Source organism: Bidens hawaiensis, unplaced genomic scaffold (genome assembly GCF_021521415.1).
Source record: "Bidens hawaiensis isolate Kalapana, Puna unplaced genomic scaffold, B.hawaiensis_p1.1 tig00001433_1, whole genome shotgun sequence".
Taxonomy (NCBI): Eukaryota; Viridiplantae; Streptophyta; class Magnoliopsida; order Asterales; family Asteraceae; genus Bidens; species Bidens hawaiensis.
Window position 1 is genome coordinate 505,264 of NW_027491080.1, and position 19,445 is coordinate 524,708.

The following is a 19,445-nucleotide window of genomic DNA, read 5'->3' on the forward strand; positions in this document are numbered from 1 at the left end:
AGGATCTCGAGACCTTAATGTTTTTTTTAAACTCTTTAAAGGCGGTATATTAAATTTTGTAAACACCCCATAAGAATAGATACTTGGAATCCATACTATTAAAAGTTAAAACTAAACCGGTCTTGTAAAAACTTTTGTTTTACCTTTGAGAGGTTGCAGGTTCAAGCCTTACCAAGCTTTGTTTTTGTTGTTTTTTTGATTTTTTATATCTTAGTCAATATTAATTATTTAGTTAGGGTGTACGTTCAATAGATATAATGGCAATGTGGGTTTTGCATGTTCTTTTATTATTTATTCTGCTTATGTATATCATTATTAATCATTTCTCTGTGTTAAGAGTTAGTTTTTCATGTGTTGGTCGTCCTGTATGTAAACTATATATGGGTTATGTGACATTCGTCAATTTCAGGTCTTGTTTGTATTCGTTTTTGTATTTGTTTATTATGTAAACCGACCCGATTTGTAAACCGAAGCTTATGTTATAATCAAAATGATGGATTTATGTTACAATATTGTTTCACACTTGTTGGGTCTTGAAAACATACTATTTTTATTTTTATTTTTATTTATTTATTTATTATTTATTTTTTTTTTGTTTTGTGTTTTTGTTTTGATCCATTTTGCATGAAAACTCTTGTGTCTCACACCCATATTTGACCATCAACATTACCCTATATATACACCACCTTTCCTCTTCATTTTCCCTTGCTACAACTCCAAAAAAAAAACTCTCTCAAATATTAAAGATTCAAGGTTATCTTTTTAAGTGTTGTTGAAGTTTTTTAGTCTTTCATCTTAATTAGTTTATGTAGCCTTATTAATACTTGTTTATGGTTGTGCAACATATATATAATATACACCCCTTGTTTACCTTTGGTAGTTACTTCTCCGATTCCGGTCGGTTAGGTTTCGGACCTCATAAGGCAAGGCTTCATGGAGGACTTCGTGTCCTTGATATATATACATCTATATAACTTGTTCATACATATTAATCTTGCTTATTTTAGTTTGTTGGTCATGTTTACAAGTTCCATTGTTATGGGTTTTTAAGAGTCTATGCTTCGGTTTAACCGTAAATAGCTCTAAACCGTAAACCGAACTTTGTTACTAGTTTTGTTAAATAATTGTTTAAACATACTTATTGTTAGATCTAAGTTTCTAAAATCATTTTTACAAATTCTATGCTTATGGGTTTGTAGAATCTTACCTCGGTCTTAACCCGAAACACGATCCGAACCGAAAACCGAACTTTTGTTTAAAGACTTTATTGTTAACTTTTGGTTGTAAAACTTAAAGTATTTTTTATTTGTACATTATTATACAAGTTCTTTAGGGTTTGGACATGTGGAAACCATCTATGAACTTGTTGTGAGCTGGAAACCGAACCAAACCGATTTTTACTCGCTTAAGACACACAAGTTTGTTTTTTTTAGCCATCAAGACTTGTATATTTCTTTAAAAATAGTTACAAATTGATTTTTAAATTTTTTCTTAAGTACTTGGAAATGTTGGATCCAACTTGATCTCATAACAAAGTTTGGACCGACAAAACCGAACACGCGCTTAACGTGCGTTGTTAGTTCTAAAACAATGGAACTGCATACTTGGTTAAGTCTTATTAAATTTTATTGAGTTATCTCATAACATTCAATATTTTGGAAAGTTGACTTTGGGTTTGACCAATTATCAAGACCCGAACCGACAACCCGAACACTCGACAAAAAAAAAACCGTTTTAGTATCTTTATTCCAAAGGGATTTGCATTCTTGCATTTTACCCACCTTATTACTTAACATAGGTTGAGTAAATATTAAGGTTAGATACTTTAACCCGGTTTCGAGCAAACTTACATTTTTAAAGGGTTATTATTATAAATTCTTAAATAGTTATATTTTAAAACCTTGAACTTTAATTATTTACATTTCTTAACATTTATTTTGTTTAAAGACCTTCAAGACAACCTTTCTAAATTCAAGACTTCTTTTCTTTTTAGGCATTGTGCGTTAAACTCGTCGTTCCGACAAATCTCCAAATTATCATCTTTCAAGTTTACTACTTGAAGGTGAGTACTTCATACCCCATTTTCCATCTTTTATTTTGGGGGTGACATTTCAAACTTATTCAACAAAATGCTTTATATTTGAATCTTAAACCACAAACGTAGTTGTATACTTTACCTAAATAATTGCTTGATTTGGTGTTCTATGCTTATATGCCTATGTGTTTATCGCTTTTGGTTGGTGGAACTATAAAATCCTAGACTATTTGGCATCCCCTTATAGCAAGGTGTCGTTAACGTAATGCAATTAACGATAACTATAAAATCCTAGACTATTTGGCATCCCCTTATAGCTAGGTGTCGCTAATGTGTTTAGCGATATCTATTTATCCAAATTACCACTTTTATTTATCGTTTCGTATGCAAGTTTTGTGGCTATCTTTATTATATACTAATGTGATTAAACTTATGAATTGCTCACCAACATTTGTGTTGACAAACTTTATTTTATGAAATGTTGCAGGTTTGCATCTTGGTTGATTTATGATTGTGAAGAAAACGACATCAAAGACCTTAGGATATTAGTAAAAATGAACAATGTCAAATTTGCCATATTTTGTGATATCTTGTTTATGGTTATTTTATGGATAATTGTTATGTGACATTTTCGATGTTGTGAAATGAAATGAGTTTATTAAATACTGTCACTTTAATTAGTGTCATGTGCTTATGGACAATCGTTACACCTCGACATGTTCCGCCGCCTTTGGTCGGGGTGTGACAGGTTACGTATATGTTTTCCGGGTATATGAATAAAAATATATTAAAAGGTCTATTAGTTTTTTTATGTTTTGGTCCCGTATGTAAGACTATATATATAGCTTATGTTTATGTTTTCCGGGTATGAATAAAATGAATTAGAAAGTCTATATGTTCTATCTAGTTTCTAATCTGGATTCTTTCTTCTTTCTTGTTTCGAATGACAATTTAGTTCTATGTTTTATTATGTTCTTTGCCTCGACCCGTCCCGAACAATGACCGATCCAAAAATTTTGAAAACCGAATAAATGGGACCCTATTGGTAAAAAGTCCAGGGTTCGCCACTGTATATGAGTCTGGATAAACTACCTTGGTGTTCAAATATAGCATGCCTTTTCTCAAATCCGTTTTAATTTTAATTATAAAAGTCCAATATTAAAGATCTTAGTATTTTAAAACATATATCTACTAGCGTTCATCACGTCAGGCATCCCAAATTCCCGACCCTTAAAAACATATAAGGGACATAAAATTCTATAAAAAGGGGCAAAAATGAGAAGGACAAAAAGGATTTATAGTAAAAATATGATAATAATAAAACCCCTAAAAAAAGTAATGAAAAATTAATTAAAAAAAATCATAACTCAAATTTTAATAATAAAACAAAAAAAATGTAAAAACACAAAAATGTTTTCACCGTTTTCCTCGTTCTCCAAAAAAATAAAAATAAAAAAAGAAGAAAGAGAAAAAAAGACACAATGTTGAGTGAAAAATATCATTGTTCTTTTTGTTTATCATTATGTTTTGTGTTTATTTTCGTCATTAATTGTGCTTTTTTTTCTTTATATTGTGTTACTAGCTTTTGAACCCGTGTATTACACTGGTTTTGTCAAATGATAGAGATAAATAAGATATGTTATTTCAGTTGTGATTCTCAAAATACTTGTGAATTAATTTAATGTAGACTTAATGAAAAAAACAAACAGGGCTAACGAAATGTACTAAAATAGCATGATTTTGAAAACACCATGTGTTGATTTACTAGAAATTTAAAAAAAAGGTACTAAAGTTGTGTAGTTGGTCAAACCTTAGGTATGAAAATGACACTTGATTCAATAATGAATATAATCCACACTATGTTATAACCCATTTGACAAAATGGTTTTGACCCATGACCCATAAATAGCTAGAATGAATAAGATAAGAGATTAGAAATTATGTGAAATATGGGCTTGACATTTAAGCTTTAACATTTTCTTTTATTAGAATTGTAAGATATTACTCAACATTGTGTTATATTTTGCGATCTATTGTGTTTTTTTTTGTTTATCATTGTGTTGTTTGTTTATTTTCAGAGTTGTCTTTTTTTTTTGGAACGGGAATGACGGGGGGAATATTTTGGTTTTTTAAATTTTTTCGTTTTTTATTCATATATTGAGTTATAATTTTTTTAATTATTTTTTAGAATTTTTTAAGGGTTTTTTGTGTGACAACAAATCTTTCTCACACTTCTTATTTGTCCTCATTTGCATTTTAACTTTACCGCACTAATAATATCAAATTATGACAGAGAAACAAATTATAATATTATGTTATGAATGAAATATATAAGTGGAAAAACAGATAAAAGAAAGAAAAAAAAATAGGATGACGAAAGAGGTTATTTAAAACTGCATGCAACCATGTCTTTTAGGGCGCGTTCGTTTTACGGACTTTTTTTAAAGGATCTGGAATTGGAATGGAATGGAATGTTTGAGAATCATTATCATATGTTTGGTTGGTTAATATGTATTGGAATTGGAATTGGTTTCGAGCTGACACGAGTTTTCGCACTGGATGGGTTGGGTTTCAGTTTCCTTTGTTTCTTTTTGGTCGGTTTCGGAGCACTGGACGGGTTGGGTTTCATTTTCTTTTGTTTGTTTTTGGTCGGTTACGAATTCGTTTTCGGCCTTTTGTTTTGTTGCGGTCGGTTTTTTCAGTTTCATTTCTGTTCGGTGTCAATTTTTTTGTTTCGTTTTGATTGATTTTTTCGGTTTTCATCAATTCGGTTCAGTTTTGATTTGTGTTTCGTTTTCGTCGACTTTCGGTTTCGGTTCATTTCTCGGGTTTTTTTAAGAATGAGGGCAAAGGCGGAAACGTTTTAGTTTTTTTACATTTTTCGTTTTTATTTATATTTTGAGTTATGGTTTTTTTATTAATTTTTTTGAATTTTTTGGAGGGGTTTTTATTGTTAATAAGAAAATCCTTTGTTTTCCATAACAATCCTTTAAAATAGGTGGGATTTTAAAATCCCATGAAATGTGGGATTTGATGGGATTTAGTTTCCGTTCCCATTCTTTCATTTAATGAAACGAACATATCAATTCATGAGATTTAAAATCCAATACCTTAGAATTCCTTTCAAATCCTTGAAACGAACAAAACCTTAGAGTATAATGAATTAAACAATGTGTAGTGATCCGCAAGCCTGAAATTAAAACTTCTTGTTGAGAATGTTAAATTGGGAGCACGTACACGAAAACCTATAACACGCTCGAGTTTTATCAAACTTGATTGACTCTTTTTTGTTTATTATTAACTTCATAAATAAAAACAAAGCATACAAGGTTATCTACTTATATGGACACCCCCAAACTTAAGCAACAAGTAATTTATAAAAAGTAGGACTAAATGGAAACAAAATCAAATACCAAAAAAATAAAAATAACCTAGCCTTTAAGCCATTGATTTTTAATTTCTTTTAACCTTTTTTCTGGTTATCTCTTCCAAACTGTCTTTCAAGATCAAACCCTACCACTTCTGTCGCACGACTATTAACCGATAATGTCACAGAAAATAGATGTTGATTGTTGGTAATTTTTACTGATGTATGTTTTCATATGTTTAATCATCTCTCTTAACAAAAGGCAAACACAATCATTTAAGAAAAAAATTAATTTAAAACGGCGTTAAAAAAATCTTGATCATTGGCAATTATGTATTTTTTTTATGGGTTTAGTGTGTCAAAACTTTAGTTTGTAGTCATAATAGAATGAAAAACTAAAATTATATTTTAACGTCTTTCATAACATTCTAAACAGTTTAATAGCCAGTTTATAACTGATATATAACAATTGTTTAAAAAAAAAACTAGTGGGTATCACATGGGTGTTGCGCCAAATCGGTTTAGAAAAACTTATTTGAAAACACAGATAAAAATAAGCATGTCACTCGCGCGTTTGCACCTTATGTAAAACCATCACCTATATATGCATTTATATTAAAAGCGTGACAACAACCAATCAATTTTAGCACACATTTAAGTCGTGTAAAGAGATTGCAACACAGTGTACGAATAACCAATTCTCATAGATCGACTAGGGGCTTTGATATATCCAAATACTTTGTCTTTAGGTAATCAGATAGGAATTCTTTGGATTCGACTGCAAATCCTATAAAATCTCACAAACCAAGCATGCATCTAGAAAAACAACATACAACTCGAACCAACTCAGCCATATACATACGAGAGCTGTCTTTACTATCTAGTAAACAAACTTCAATTCCACATTTGTTTTATTTTAGTCAAATTCACTTATGGCTAGTCTTTTAGTATATATATATATGATGTATGTAAAATCAGTTACCTTTTAAATAGATAAAACTAATATAATAATATACACCATAAAAATATATTAATAATTCTTATCTTATAATTTATATTTTTAACTGACAACTCAAGTGCCCAAGCTAGCTAGAGAGGATTATGTAATATTATCTCACCCATGATTATAGAATAAATGGAATAAAGTTTTTTTCGTTTATGTTCAGATGCATAATGTGGACGGTTTCTTTTTTGGCTTAAATAAATGGTCAAGAAAAAACAAGATTTTTTTATTATTAAAGTACCATATAACACATGAAGGTTGTTCAAGTTAAATGAACTATTAAACATTATGATTATATTTGACCCAACTTTTAGACTCGGAATTAAAACCCCAAATCAACTTTTTTTAAAATATTTTTTGTTAAACAAGCATACTTGCCTAGCAAGTTACAACCACCCTTTTACAACTCCAATAACCAGCCAATTACACATAATATTATAAAAAGCACGCCAATCTTTCTATATAATCGACTTTTCGCTCGACCTATTTTAACTCAAAGATAACTAAGAGCTTTAATATATTCTATATACTTCTTAACGTAACGCGAACACCTTACCGTTAAAAACCATTTCATTTTTTGCTTTGTCAAATAAAAATTAAAAATTTTATCATATTAAACATTAACCTAAAAACAGATAATTGCATCAAATCATAAATAACAAACTTATTGTAGTAAAGACCAAATAACAAAATCAAGGAGTACGTCAAGATCGTAAAAATGAGAAATCACACTTTTAGGCTTTTAGTAGCTGGCAAGAAATCGTAGAGACCGAACACATGCAGAACAAGGATCAAGAATTCACACTTTACTAACCAAGAAGTACCAGACAAAAAACACAGACCAACGTGAAATAGATGATTGATCAATCTTTAGTCGAGAACAACGAAAGTGATTTCATTGTCAGACATCCAAAATTGATTAAATGAGAGTCATTTTTTTTGTTTTTTCGTAATGTTTCATAATTATTTCGTTTTAAAATTGATTATTTTTTATATATCACAGTATTTATATCGTATGTTTCATAATTATGCTACCCTTCGTCAAAAAGTTTTGTTAAATACTCTTTTACCGGCCAGAGGTAACAAAAAAAAGAATTCATATATAAATTTTCTTGTCCAAGGTATGTGAAATTCAAAACTTGTATTCTTAATGAAGCTATAGAAGGAAATGTCAAAACGATTCCAAAAATAAAAAATATTCACTTTTTTGTTTTTTATTTTTAATTTTATATTCTTTCTATTTTTATTTTCAAGTGCTGTAAGAAAGTTATAAAAAGGTTGTTTTATCCTTTAAATTTCCTATTATAAAACTTGATTTAATGTATTGCTTATGATATTCCATATTTAAACTTTAAATTAGTTAATTCTATTTTTAAGAGACAGAGAGATTCCCTACAGGCGACAGCCCATTTTTGTTTATTTTTTGAAGTTGAATTAAATAGTAATTCATAATTACATTTAGCTCTTAATTTGTCTTTTTGGTTGAAGGGTGTTCTATAAGATACTCCAGTGCTCCTCCCTTCACCTCCTCTTTTGCCTTCTTTGAACACACAAAGACAGAAGAAGGAGAATAAATGGAAGAACTGACATCGTTTTGGAGTCATCAAGAGGTTGGTCGTCATTCATTTAATTTGCTCTTTGTGTTACAATAAAAAAAGAAAAAAAAACTTATTAAAACATGAAACGTTGTGTATCCATATGAAAACTTTCTTTACTTCATTGCAGCAAGAAGAATCTATATGCTTTTTGGGTTGATCCTTTCGGGTGTTTGCTTTTCTATTTTGTTGTTCTCTTTCCAGATTCTAGCTGGAGTTTTTTTTAATACTGTTTCCTCTAACGTTTTCGTTCTATTTTTATTTTAGCGAGTTGAAAACCACATCTAAAAAGATCAAATTCGTGATGTCTGTTTTTGTTGTTTGCAAATCATCATCTTTATGATGCACTATATTGTTTCAAATTACAACTTTGCCTTTCTGTTTATTAATTTCTGATGGCTGTTGGATTACTCTATGTGAAGATCTTGAATTTCTTTTGTTTGTGTGTGAATATTTTCTTTCTACGTTCCATCAGTCTTCCTGATTTTCAAGATTATCTCAATTTCAATCTACTGTTATTTAACATCAATTTTTTTTAAATGGCACCGATATTGATTGAATAGTCAAAAGACAGTAATGTTTGAAGTATCGTGGTAAAGTAATATCCGAGAGCATCCATGGTAGGAGGATTTAAAACCGAGTTCACGCTATCCTTGTCTCGGGCTTTGATTCTTTCATTGTCAAAACCAGCTCAAAAAACGTCGGAAAAGTGTTCCTTAAACTCCTCTTTGTCCTCCCCCTCACAAAACCCTTAAACGTTGAACAAGGAAATCTACGCATTCTCTCTTCTCCACATCATCCCTCTCTTCATAACATATGCGTTTTGAGGAGAGAGGGGATGGCATAGAGAAGCGATGAGGATGGACGTTGATGGAAAAAAAAACTCCCGCTTAAAACTAGTTTTGTGAGATGGGCGGAGAGAGGCGTATTTAGACCATTTTAGAGCACGTTTTGACTGTAAAAAGAGCAAAGCCCTGCCGGGATGAGCATGGATCAAATGAACGGTTTTGAGTCTCGTATTGTGGATGCTCTCACGAAGGGTGATGTTTTCTGATTGTCTATTTTATTAATGCATCCATCATAATTCATTGAACTCATTCTCCCGTAATTTGATCAAGCTCAACTAACTGTATTGGTTATCAAACTATTTACCAAAGTTAAAATTTTGGTAGCCTATAAATAGGTCCGAAGATACCATTCTTGCAATCATGTATTGATTCCTTTGTGTTTATTAAAAATTGTAGAACAATGATGAACTGAAGCTCAAGATTCACTACACTGCACTAGAACTCGAGGCTGTAAGAGCAAAAGCAAATGAAGAAATGATTAAGAACACTGAATCAGTTAAACAATTGTTACAGCTCTTAAAACTTGTTTGTCATGAAAGAGATGAAGCAAGAGATCAGATACAGAAGCTACACAACAAGTTTTTGATTGATCAAGCTCATCAACATCATCAGTATCCTTTAATCAAACCTTCAATAGTCAACTCAAATATTGCAGAATCATACACTCTTCCAGATGCATACAATCACGGTTCGTCGCCTGCCAATTCACTTTTTGATCCCATAACATCCCCGGAGTTCATTAACATCAACACAAACTACCAGATGTTGCCCAACGGTTTTCATGCAATGCATAGCGCGCCAATAATGAATAGCGATCACGCGACTTTGATGATGGAGAATATGATCAAAGGAAAGGCCTTGCCACAAAAGGGAAATTTATTAAAAACTGTTATAGAAGCCGGTCCGCTTTTGGAAACACTAATTGTGACAAACCCTCTTCCCAGATGGGGGGATTCTTCTGGTAGTTTTTCTGAGATGATTGGTGATGATGGCATTTTGAGTTTTAATTATGTGAATTCAAGCAACTGTCAAGGGAGGGTGGCTAGTAACTTTGAACCGGTTGAAAAGAGGCAACGGTTTAGATAAGGTCATGAAACAGGTTGTTTTTTCCTTCCCCTTTTTGCACTTTTTTCCTTCTCTTTTTGTAAAGGAGTTTGATGTGTTTTGACGGATGATGGGTGTACATGATGAATCCCATTTTTAGGGTTTGAATTGGATAATATATTAAGTGGTTTTCATCCTTTTTAGGTTTTATATGACGAATTATTGACGTATAATTTTGTTTATTTTCTATTAGTGTGTATGTGACTAAAAGTAAAACAATTTGATTTTGTGATATAATATATTCAAGAAGCTCGTGGCTCGAGGACTGAACTGATTAATAAAACGAGCCGACCCATAGCAAAGGTAAGTTTGTTCGATGGCTCACTCTTATTCGGTTCATTGACTTGCTCGTTTGACTTGTTTAAACTATAATCCCAATTTTTATATATAATATTTATAACTTTTCAATTATATATATGTAAAAGTGTTTTTTTAAACGAGCCGAGCCACCTCTTTTAACTTTGAGCTGGAGACCGGACCCAATCTGACTCGGCGTAACTCATTTATGACGTGACCTCTCTTTAGTTGCTATTTCCATAATGTGAGAACAAATGTTTGATATCTTAATTAGAATTATGATCACCATAACAATGTTTGCTTTGGTTTTCACTTAGTTTTTTTTCATTCTATCCTAACCTTAAAACAAAATAGCAAGCACTCATCCCACTGGTCAATGCTTTCAACTTTTCACACCACATCGTCCATACCCGTCCATTCTCGGCCGGAGCGCGACAGTTCTATATTTTTTTTGTGTTTGGTTTTGTTTTTTTTGGTTCCTCGTGATTTTTTTTAAAATATGTTAATTTTAGCTCTAATTTGCGACGGTTTACGGCCGCAACAAATGATGTTTTAACGCCATCATTATCGATATTGGCACAAATCACGTCAACTCGCAACCGCAACACACGGGTTTTTTTTATAAGTTAATAATTTGTTGTATTTGGGCATTGACGAAGTTATTTTTTTTCTGGCTACGCCATCAGTCGACGTTGCGCCGGATGTCTAATTGCCTATTTATTATCATTATCACCATGGCATTAAATAGAATATATCCCCCAAAAAAAGCATAACAGGTTATGGAATAATCGCTACACACACACAAAGCAAAGAAAACCATAGGCGATAATCATAGAAAAACACTAATATGCAAGATGCAAAATACGTACCAGTAACATGCATTGAATAGTAAACTATTGTAGCTATAGATAAAATGCATATAGAGAAGTGAAAGGAGCACTAACCCAATACCTATAACCTATGAACATCCCTAAACAAGTCTGTACTCCCAAGAAACAGTAAGACAAGTTTTGATCTAAAGATACGGCAAAGCAAAGTGTATGAAAAGCGAGGTAAGACCCTCGTGACAAAACTAAGCCAACACTATACCATATACACATAGTCCATAACCCTAATATGACATCGCCTAGATGCAAGTTAATCTAATCAAGCCTAATCGATCTGCTCATCTCATTTAAGTTTAGGCTTGCGTCTACTTCTCCTTCCCTTCAGATGTATCCCCGAGTCTCAATATTTATATCATATGTTTCATAATTATGTTGTAAGGCCCCGAACCCGGTGACCCTACTTTAGCGCCGGATTTACTCATAAACACAGTTCTTCAAATCAGAGTTTATTAAAACTTTTCGCGGAATATAAAACATCAATCATTTGTTACAAAACATTAAATCTTTTCTTTGATACCATAACACAAAACTTTATATTTAAAACATCTTTACTTCTTTCTTCAGATGCCAGCCGTTCAATCCATGCCGTGTGTCATCCTCATGCTAACTCTATAATCAGCTCACATGCGTGCATACTAAAAGTCAGCTACGCTGAGTGAGTTCCAGTTAATCGAACGCCATACAATACATACACATACATACATATCTGTAGATACATATCCATACTTCACTAGTTACCCTTCTGTTCTACATACAAACTTGCTACCATACATACATACATATCTACAATCACTAACCTCAGTCTACCGAGAGTACGTTCATAGTTCACCGTCTATACCTGTACTCAAGGTCGTGAACACGTACAAGGTTCGCAGTCCTTACCTATGTTCACCATTTATGGTACGTACAAGGATCGCGGTCCTTCCCTATACCATAGTACATCCACAACACGTACAAGGTTCACAGTCCTTCCCTATGTTGCAACCTAATTCATAGCACGTACGAGGTTCGCAGTCCTCCCCTATGCTACAAAATCAGCACGTATAAGGTTCACAGTCCTTTCCTATGCTGAAATACATCCACAACACGTACAAGGTTCGCAGTCCTTCCCTATGTTGCAACCTAATTCATAGCACGTACGAGGTTCGCAGTCCTCCCCTATGCTACAAATACAGCAAGTATAAGGTTCACAGTCCTTTCCTATGCTGACGCCTATCTACATTACGTATAAGGTTCGCAGTCCTTATATACGTTTACATATATCATCTACTTCACGTATAAGGCTCGCAGTCCTTAACTACGCCATCACCAGCCGAGTCTATGTCCGACAGAAGCTAGAGGGATTTGCCATCCTAACTTACTATGTCGAACGTAGAACTCACATGCCATTCGTGTACCTAAATACACATACTTACATTATAACATAAGAACACTCTAGGCATTCTTTACCTCATTCATTTAACAACCATACCCCTTGACGTTACGTGCAATATCCGAAGATCGTTCACGCCCCGACAAGTATTCATTTGAAATATTCATACATCTTCGATATATAATATTCGTACCTTTATTTTTAACCTGACAGTACGCGCAATATCCGAAGATCGTTCGCGTACCGACAAACAATCATTCACATCTATCACACATATCACATATGACATACACTTATCACTTAGGATAAATGTATTAACAACACATCGAGTATGCACACAGCCCCGAAAACATAACAAGGAATGGGGCTAGAAACTCACCTGAACACGGTTACGTTCACCGTTAATCGTAATCCCTTTCTTCAGCTGTGCACGGCTGACTGTATAACAAGTACACGTATCAAACAACTATCACTACTCATATCATCTTTCCAGTCTTAACTACTACCCACAACGAACGGGGGTCCGGGGGCAGCGCCCCTGGCAGCGGGGTCTAGGGGCGGCAGCCCCTAGCAGGGTCCAAGGGGCAGAGCCCCTGGCTGGGGTCGAGCTGCCAGGTCAGCTTGGAAAAATTTTATTTACATTAACTGTCTTAACACATTTTCCATTAGGTTTTTAATTTATTTTCTAAGCGAACTTAACTTTAGGCGAAGTTAAACCTTAAGCGAACTTAGCTTTAGGCGAAGTTAAACCTTAGGCGAACTTAGCTTTAGGCGAAGTTAAACCTTAGGCGAACTTAGCTTTAGGCGAAGTTAAACCATAGGCGAACTTAGCTTTAGGCGAAGTTAAACCTTAGGCGAACTTAGCTTTATGCGAAGTTAAACCTTAGGCGAACTTAGCTTTATGCGAAGTTAAACCTTAGGCGAACTTAGCTTTAGGCGAAGTTCATCAGGCGAACTTAGCTTGCAGGCGAAGTTCATCAGGCGAACTTAGCTTGCAGGCGAAGTTGTCGTCTGCAGGTTCTGTTCGCTCTTAAATCATTCGTTCCTTAACCAAATAACTCGATTTAGGTACCCATGGATTCGTCTAACCAGCGCCTACAAACCCCAACTATCAAATCGACCTAACATCGATGTTTAGAGGGTGCGATTTAGGCATATAGGTTACGGGTCCTTTTTATCAATCGATTAACCCATCAAATCATAACCATTTTCAGTAAGTTTAGCTTTGTTGGATTCGTTCTTACCATACAAACTCAGATCTACCATTTCTCAAATCAAACCGAACCTATACGAACGATTTCTAACCATAAACGTACCTTGAACGAGTCGAACTTACGAACACGAGCTGGTCTTGTTGCTTTGGTTCGTCACGACGATCTAGCACCAACTAACGTTTACTCTCTCTCGGATCCTGCTCGTTTATGGTGTGTGTGTTTTGAATGTGTAGAGATTAGAATGGAAAGAGATGAGGTTTAGGGTTTTATGGTGGTTTAGGGGATATTTATATCCCTTAAAGCCCATGGACCTAAGGCCCATTCTCATTTAACCCATCTCAATTAATCTAACACTAGCCCGACTCATACCAACTCCTACTCCATTATTTATTTCCCGAACCCGAGTCAACTTTCCCTCTATTATTAAGTAATATAATTAATATCATTTTGGAAATTTCGGGATGTTACATATGTTAGGGCCTTCGTCAAAATTTTTGTTGAAAACTCTTTTACCGGCCAGAGGTTAAAAAAAAAGAATTCATACGCAAATTTTCTTGTCCAAAGATAAAGCATTATTATGTGAAATTCAAAACGTATTCATAATGAAGCTATAGAAGGAAATGTCAAAACGATTCCACAATAAAAAATATTCACATTTTGTTTTTTAATTTTTATTTTATATTCTTTCTATTTTTATTTTCAAGTGTTGTAAATGATCAGTAGACAGTAATAACTGCGTAAACTTTAGATTTTGTAAGAAAGTTGTGAAAATGCTGTTTTATCCTTTAAATTTCCTATTATAAAATTGATTATTTTATATTTATCTCAATATTTATATCGTATGTTTCATAATTATGTTACCCTTTGTTAAAATTTTTGTAAAAAAAAAAAGAATTCATATACAAATTTTCTTGTCCAAAGATAAAGCATTATTGTGTGAAATTCAAAACGCTTATTCATAATGAAGCTATAGAAGTAAATGTCAAAACGGTTCCAAAAATAAAAAATATTCGCCTTTTGTTTTTTAATTTTTAATTTATATTCTTTCTTATTTAATTTTCAAGTGCTATAAATGATTAGTAGACAGCAATAGCTACGTAAACTTTAGATTTTGTAATAAAGTTGTGAAAAGACTGTTTTATCCTTTAAATTTCCTATTATAAAACTTGATTTAATGTATTGCTTATGCACTACAAGAAATATTGTCTAGTATGACGAACCCTGGTTGTGATATAGATAACATAAAGTGACAAGGTTTCGTTGCAAAAGAGGTTGACAATTTTTTTCCATAATGCATCATATAGCGACGACAAATCGTTTAAATAGGGTTGAGTGGGAAAACAAAAATATTGCCGCTGGTTGAAAACCTTATAGTGACGACGATAGGCAATTTTATTTTTTAGTTTCACTTTTCTTTTATTTACAAAACTAGTTTTAGAGCCCGTGTCACACACGGATAATTCAAATTATAAAATTATAAGTAAAACAAATAATTACATAGCGTATATGAAAAAAAAAGCATTACATCTATGTTTGTATCTATACAATGTGTACATAAATTGATTTTATTTATATCACAAAATGATTTTTTTAAATGAACTTAATAAAAAAATGTCTGTGCAAAAACGTACCCGAGAATGCTTCTTTCTATTGAAAAATTCATTCTCGGTATCATATATGTATAATTGAAAGAATTTTGGTTATGAACTAATTTTGGAAATAAGACTTCTCATACGATAGTAGTTCTAACCACTCAGCCTAAATACAAAAGAAGCGTTAGATTTATTGATATATTTATCAATTTACCACCCATCAAAGAAACGTAGAACATTAAATTGTAACAATGAATGTTCTTCAAGAACTATGTTTTTCTGAGCTACACCATAAAAAATATTTTGATAAGTTTCAGAGGACTTCTCGACATTCTCATAATGACAACATAAAAAAACAACATGTTAACCTATTCAATTTTGTGAATATTTTGTTTCATTTGAGCATAGTTTAGCATGGCATGCTTCCCGTACAATGTTCTGATCACCATTGAAATAAAAATTAATGTTGACATAAATATTTCAAATTTGGTAAAGGTTAAGCATTGATAGGCATGGGGGTGGCATGTTAAAAGTGTTCACAATGTTTTCTTAAATTTTAATAGTTGAGGGAAAAATAGTCAGTTTGTCAAATCCCGAACCTTTTGATTATTTCAAAAATTGCCCCTAAAAATAAATTTGAAACCCGAATCATGTTTAAAATTTTAACTTTCATACTTTTAACATTTTAAAGTCAACACTTTGAACCGATAACAAATTTGACGATAAATCTATTTTACATTCTCAAACCTTTAAAAATATTCAAAATTTTAATTTTTGATCCTAACAAATTTTGACCAAAATGTAGTTTAACTTGTACCAAACAATTTATTTACCAACTTTTTGACCCATAAAATCAAATTTAAGTTCCACAAAAAAACCCGAAACAATTTTCATTTGAGACACATGATTTGTTGTTGATTTTTGGAATTCACCAAATATTTTGTAAGGCCCCGAACCCGGTGACCCTACTTTAGCGTCGGATTTACTCATAAACACAGTTCTTCAAATCAGAGTTTATTAAAACTTTTCGCGGAAAATAAAACATCAATCATTTGTTACCAAACATTAAATCTTTTCTTTGATACCATAACACAAAACTTTATATTTAAAACATCTTTACTTCTTTCTTCAGATGCCAGCCGTTCAATCCATGCCGTGTGTCATCCTCATGCTAACTCTATAATCAGCTCACCTGCGTGCATACTAAAAGTCAGCTACGCTGAGTGAGTTCTAGTTAATCATACAATATCATGCAATACCTTCTTACATACATACGTACTTAACCTCATAACTTTCTTTCATACACACATAAGTACTCATACCATCATTCTTACTTACATACTTTCTTTCTTACTTACATACTTTCTTTACATTCATAATCATACGTTTTAAAGAGCCTTTCGCCCTATAACCTCACAGATATTATAAGGGTCTGGTCCCTAGTTTTCGAATATTAGAAGGGTTCGATTCCCTAACATCACAGATATTATAAGGGTCTGGTCCCTATCATCACAGATATTATAAGGGTCTGGTCCCTAACATCACAGATATTATAAGGGTCTGGTCCCTATCATCACAGATATTATAAGGGTCTGGTCCCTAACATCACAGATATTATAAGGGTCTGGTCCCTAACATCACAGATATTATAAGGGTCTGGTCCCTAACATCACAGATATTATAAGGGTCTGGTCCCTAACATCACAGATATTATAAGGGTCTGGTCCTTAACATCACAGATATTATAAGGGTCTGGTCCCTTGGTTTTCGAATATTAGTAGGGTTCGATTCCCTCTTCATTACCATACAACCATACATCCTACCTCGAGTATTATTAGGGCTCGGTACCCTTTTCGTGACTATACAACCATACAACCGTCATTTCCTTCTTTTATTAACTTTATTACGTTCATATACATAAACATACATATCATACTTACCATATTTATAACGTTACAACCTGACAGTACGTACAATATCCGAAGATCGTTCACGTACCATCAAGCAATCATTCATACATATCACACATATCACATACCATTCGTGTACCTATACACACATACTTACATTATATCATAAGAACACTCTAGGCATTCTTTACCTCATCCATTAACAACCATACCCCTTGTCGTTACGTGCAATATCCGAAGATCGTTCACGCCCCGACAAGTATTCATTTGAATATTCATACATCTACGACATATAATATTCGTACCTTTATTTTTAACCTGACATTACGCGCAATATCCGAAGATCGTTCGCGTACCGACAAACAATCATTCATATCTATCACACATATCACATATGACATACACTTATCACTTAGGATAAATGTATTAACAACACATCGAGTATGCACACAGCCCCGAAAACATAACAAGGAATGGGGCTAGAAACTCACCTGAATACTGCTTCTTTTTCTGAGAGCTGTAAATCCCTTCTTTAACTGAGCTCGGCTAACTGTACAAGTTACACGTATCAATACTCGCCTGACCTAATCTGGTGGCCTAGTATTAGCTTACTTTAACTTATCGCTTTATAATTTATTTTCTAATCAAACTTGGCTTTAGGCGAAGTTAACCCTTCGGGCGAACTTAGCTTCAGGCGAAGTTAAACCTTAGGCGAACTTGGCTTCAGGCGAAGTTAAACCTTAGGCGAACTTGGCTTCAGGCGAAGTTAAACCTCAGGCGAACTTGGCTTTTAGGCGAAGTTAAACCTCAGGCGAACTTGGCTTCAGGCGAAGTTAAACCTCAGGCGAACTTGGCTTCAGGCGAAGTTAAACCTTAGGCGAACTTGGCTTTTAGGCGAAGTTACCATTTAGGCGAAGTTGCCATCAGGCGAACTTGGCTTCAGGCGAACTTATCAGGCGAACTTGGCTTGCAGGCGAAGTTCATCAGGCGAACTTAGCTTGCAGGCGAAGTTCATCGCTTGAAGGCGAAGTTGCCCAGATGAAGGCGAAGTTGTCGCGCTGCAGATCTGTTTGCCCAAAACTCCTTCGTTTCTTAGCCAAATAACTCGATTTTGGTACCCACGGAATCGTATGATCGGCGCCTATAAATCCCAACCATCAAATCGGCCTAAAATCGACGTTTTAGGGGTCCGATTTGGGCAGTTGTGTTTCGGGTCCGATTAACCCGTCAAATCCTAACCATTTTCAGTAATATTAGCTTTGCGGGATTAGTTCTTACCTTTCCAACTCAGATCTACCAGCAAAATCTCGGGTCTCGACTTCGGATCTCGGTCGGTTATGTGTGTGTTTTTGAGTGTGTAAAAGAGAAAGATGGAAATAAAATGATATCTTGGGCTTGGGATGGGTATTTATATCTCTCAAGCCCACGGACCCAAGGCCCATTCTCATTTAACCCATCTTACGTAATCTAAGCCCATGACCCGTTCCTTACTCGACATTAAATAACTAAAACGTGAAATCACTAAACATAACTTTCTTTTATTTAACATTATAAAAATTTTAGGATGTTACAAGTCTTCCCCCCTTAAGGAGGTTTCGTCCCCGAAACCTAACTATTACATAAACAAACTAGGGTAAAACTTGCGCATCTCATCCTCGACTTCCCAAGTAGCATCTGATCCCTTGCGGTGTTTCCATATCACTTTTACCAAGGGTATAATCTTGTGACGAAGCTGCTTCTCCTTGCGATCAACGATCTCTATCGGTTGCTCGATGTAGTTCAATTGTTCATCAACCTCAATGTCCATCAATGGCACGTGAGACGTGTCATCAGCTAGACACTTCCTCAGATGAGAAACATGGAAGGTTGAATGAATTCCTTCTAACTCATCTGGTAAATCCAGCTTATAAGCTACTTCCCCCACACGATACAAAATTTTAAATGGTCCAATGTACCTCGGACTTAGCTTCCCTCTCTTTCTAAAACGGATAATTCCTTTCCAAGGCGAGACCTTAAGCATCACATAGTCGCCAACGTTAAACTCAATTGGTCGTCGCCGCTTATCCGCATAAGACTTTTGTCTGTCTTGAGCGGCTTTCATTCTTGCTTTGATCTGATCGAACTTTGAAGACGTTTCTTGAACCACTTCTATACTTCCCATTTCCTCCTGACCAATCTCACCCCAACACACCGGGGTTCTACATCGTCTACCGTACAGCAT

The 19,445-nt window shown here is 33.9% G+C and overlaps 1 protein-coding gene across 1 annotated transcript; it reads left to right on the forward strand.

The window, feature by feature from the left end:
• The first annotated feature begins 7,966 nt into the window (after nucleotides 1-7,966).
• On the forward strand, nucleotides 7,967-10,371 carry LOC143575962 (uncharacterized). The gene is made up of 2 exons (XM_077060196.1): nucleotides 7,967-8,015; nucleotides 9,245-10,371. Exons 1-2 carry the CDS (start codon nucleotides 7,980-7,982, stop codon nucleotides 9,932-9,934), a joined length of 726 nt encoding a protein of 241 aa, XP_076916311.1. The 5' UTR covers nucleotides 7,967-7,979; the 3' UTR covers nucleotides 9,935-10,371.
• Nucleotides 10,372-19,445: the final 9,074 nt, after the last annotated feature.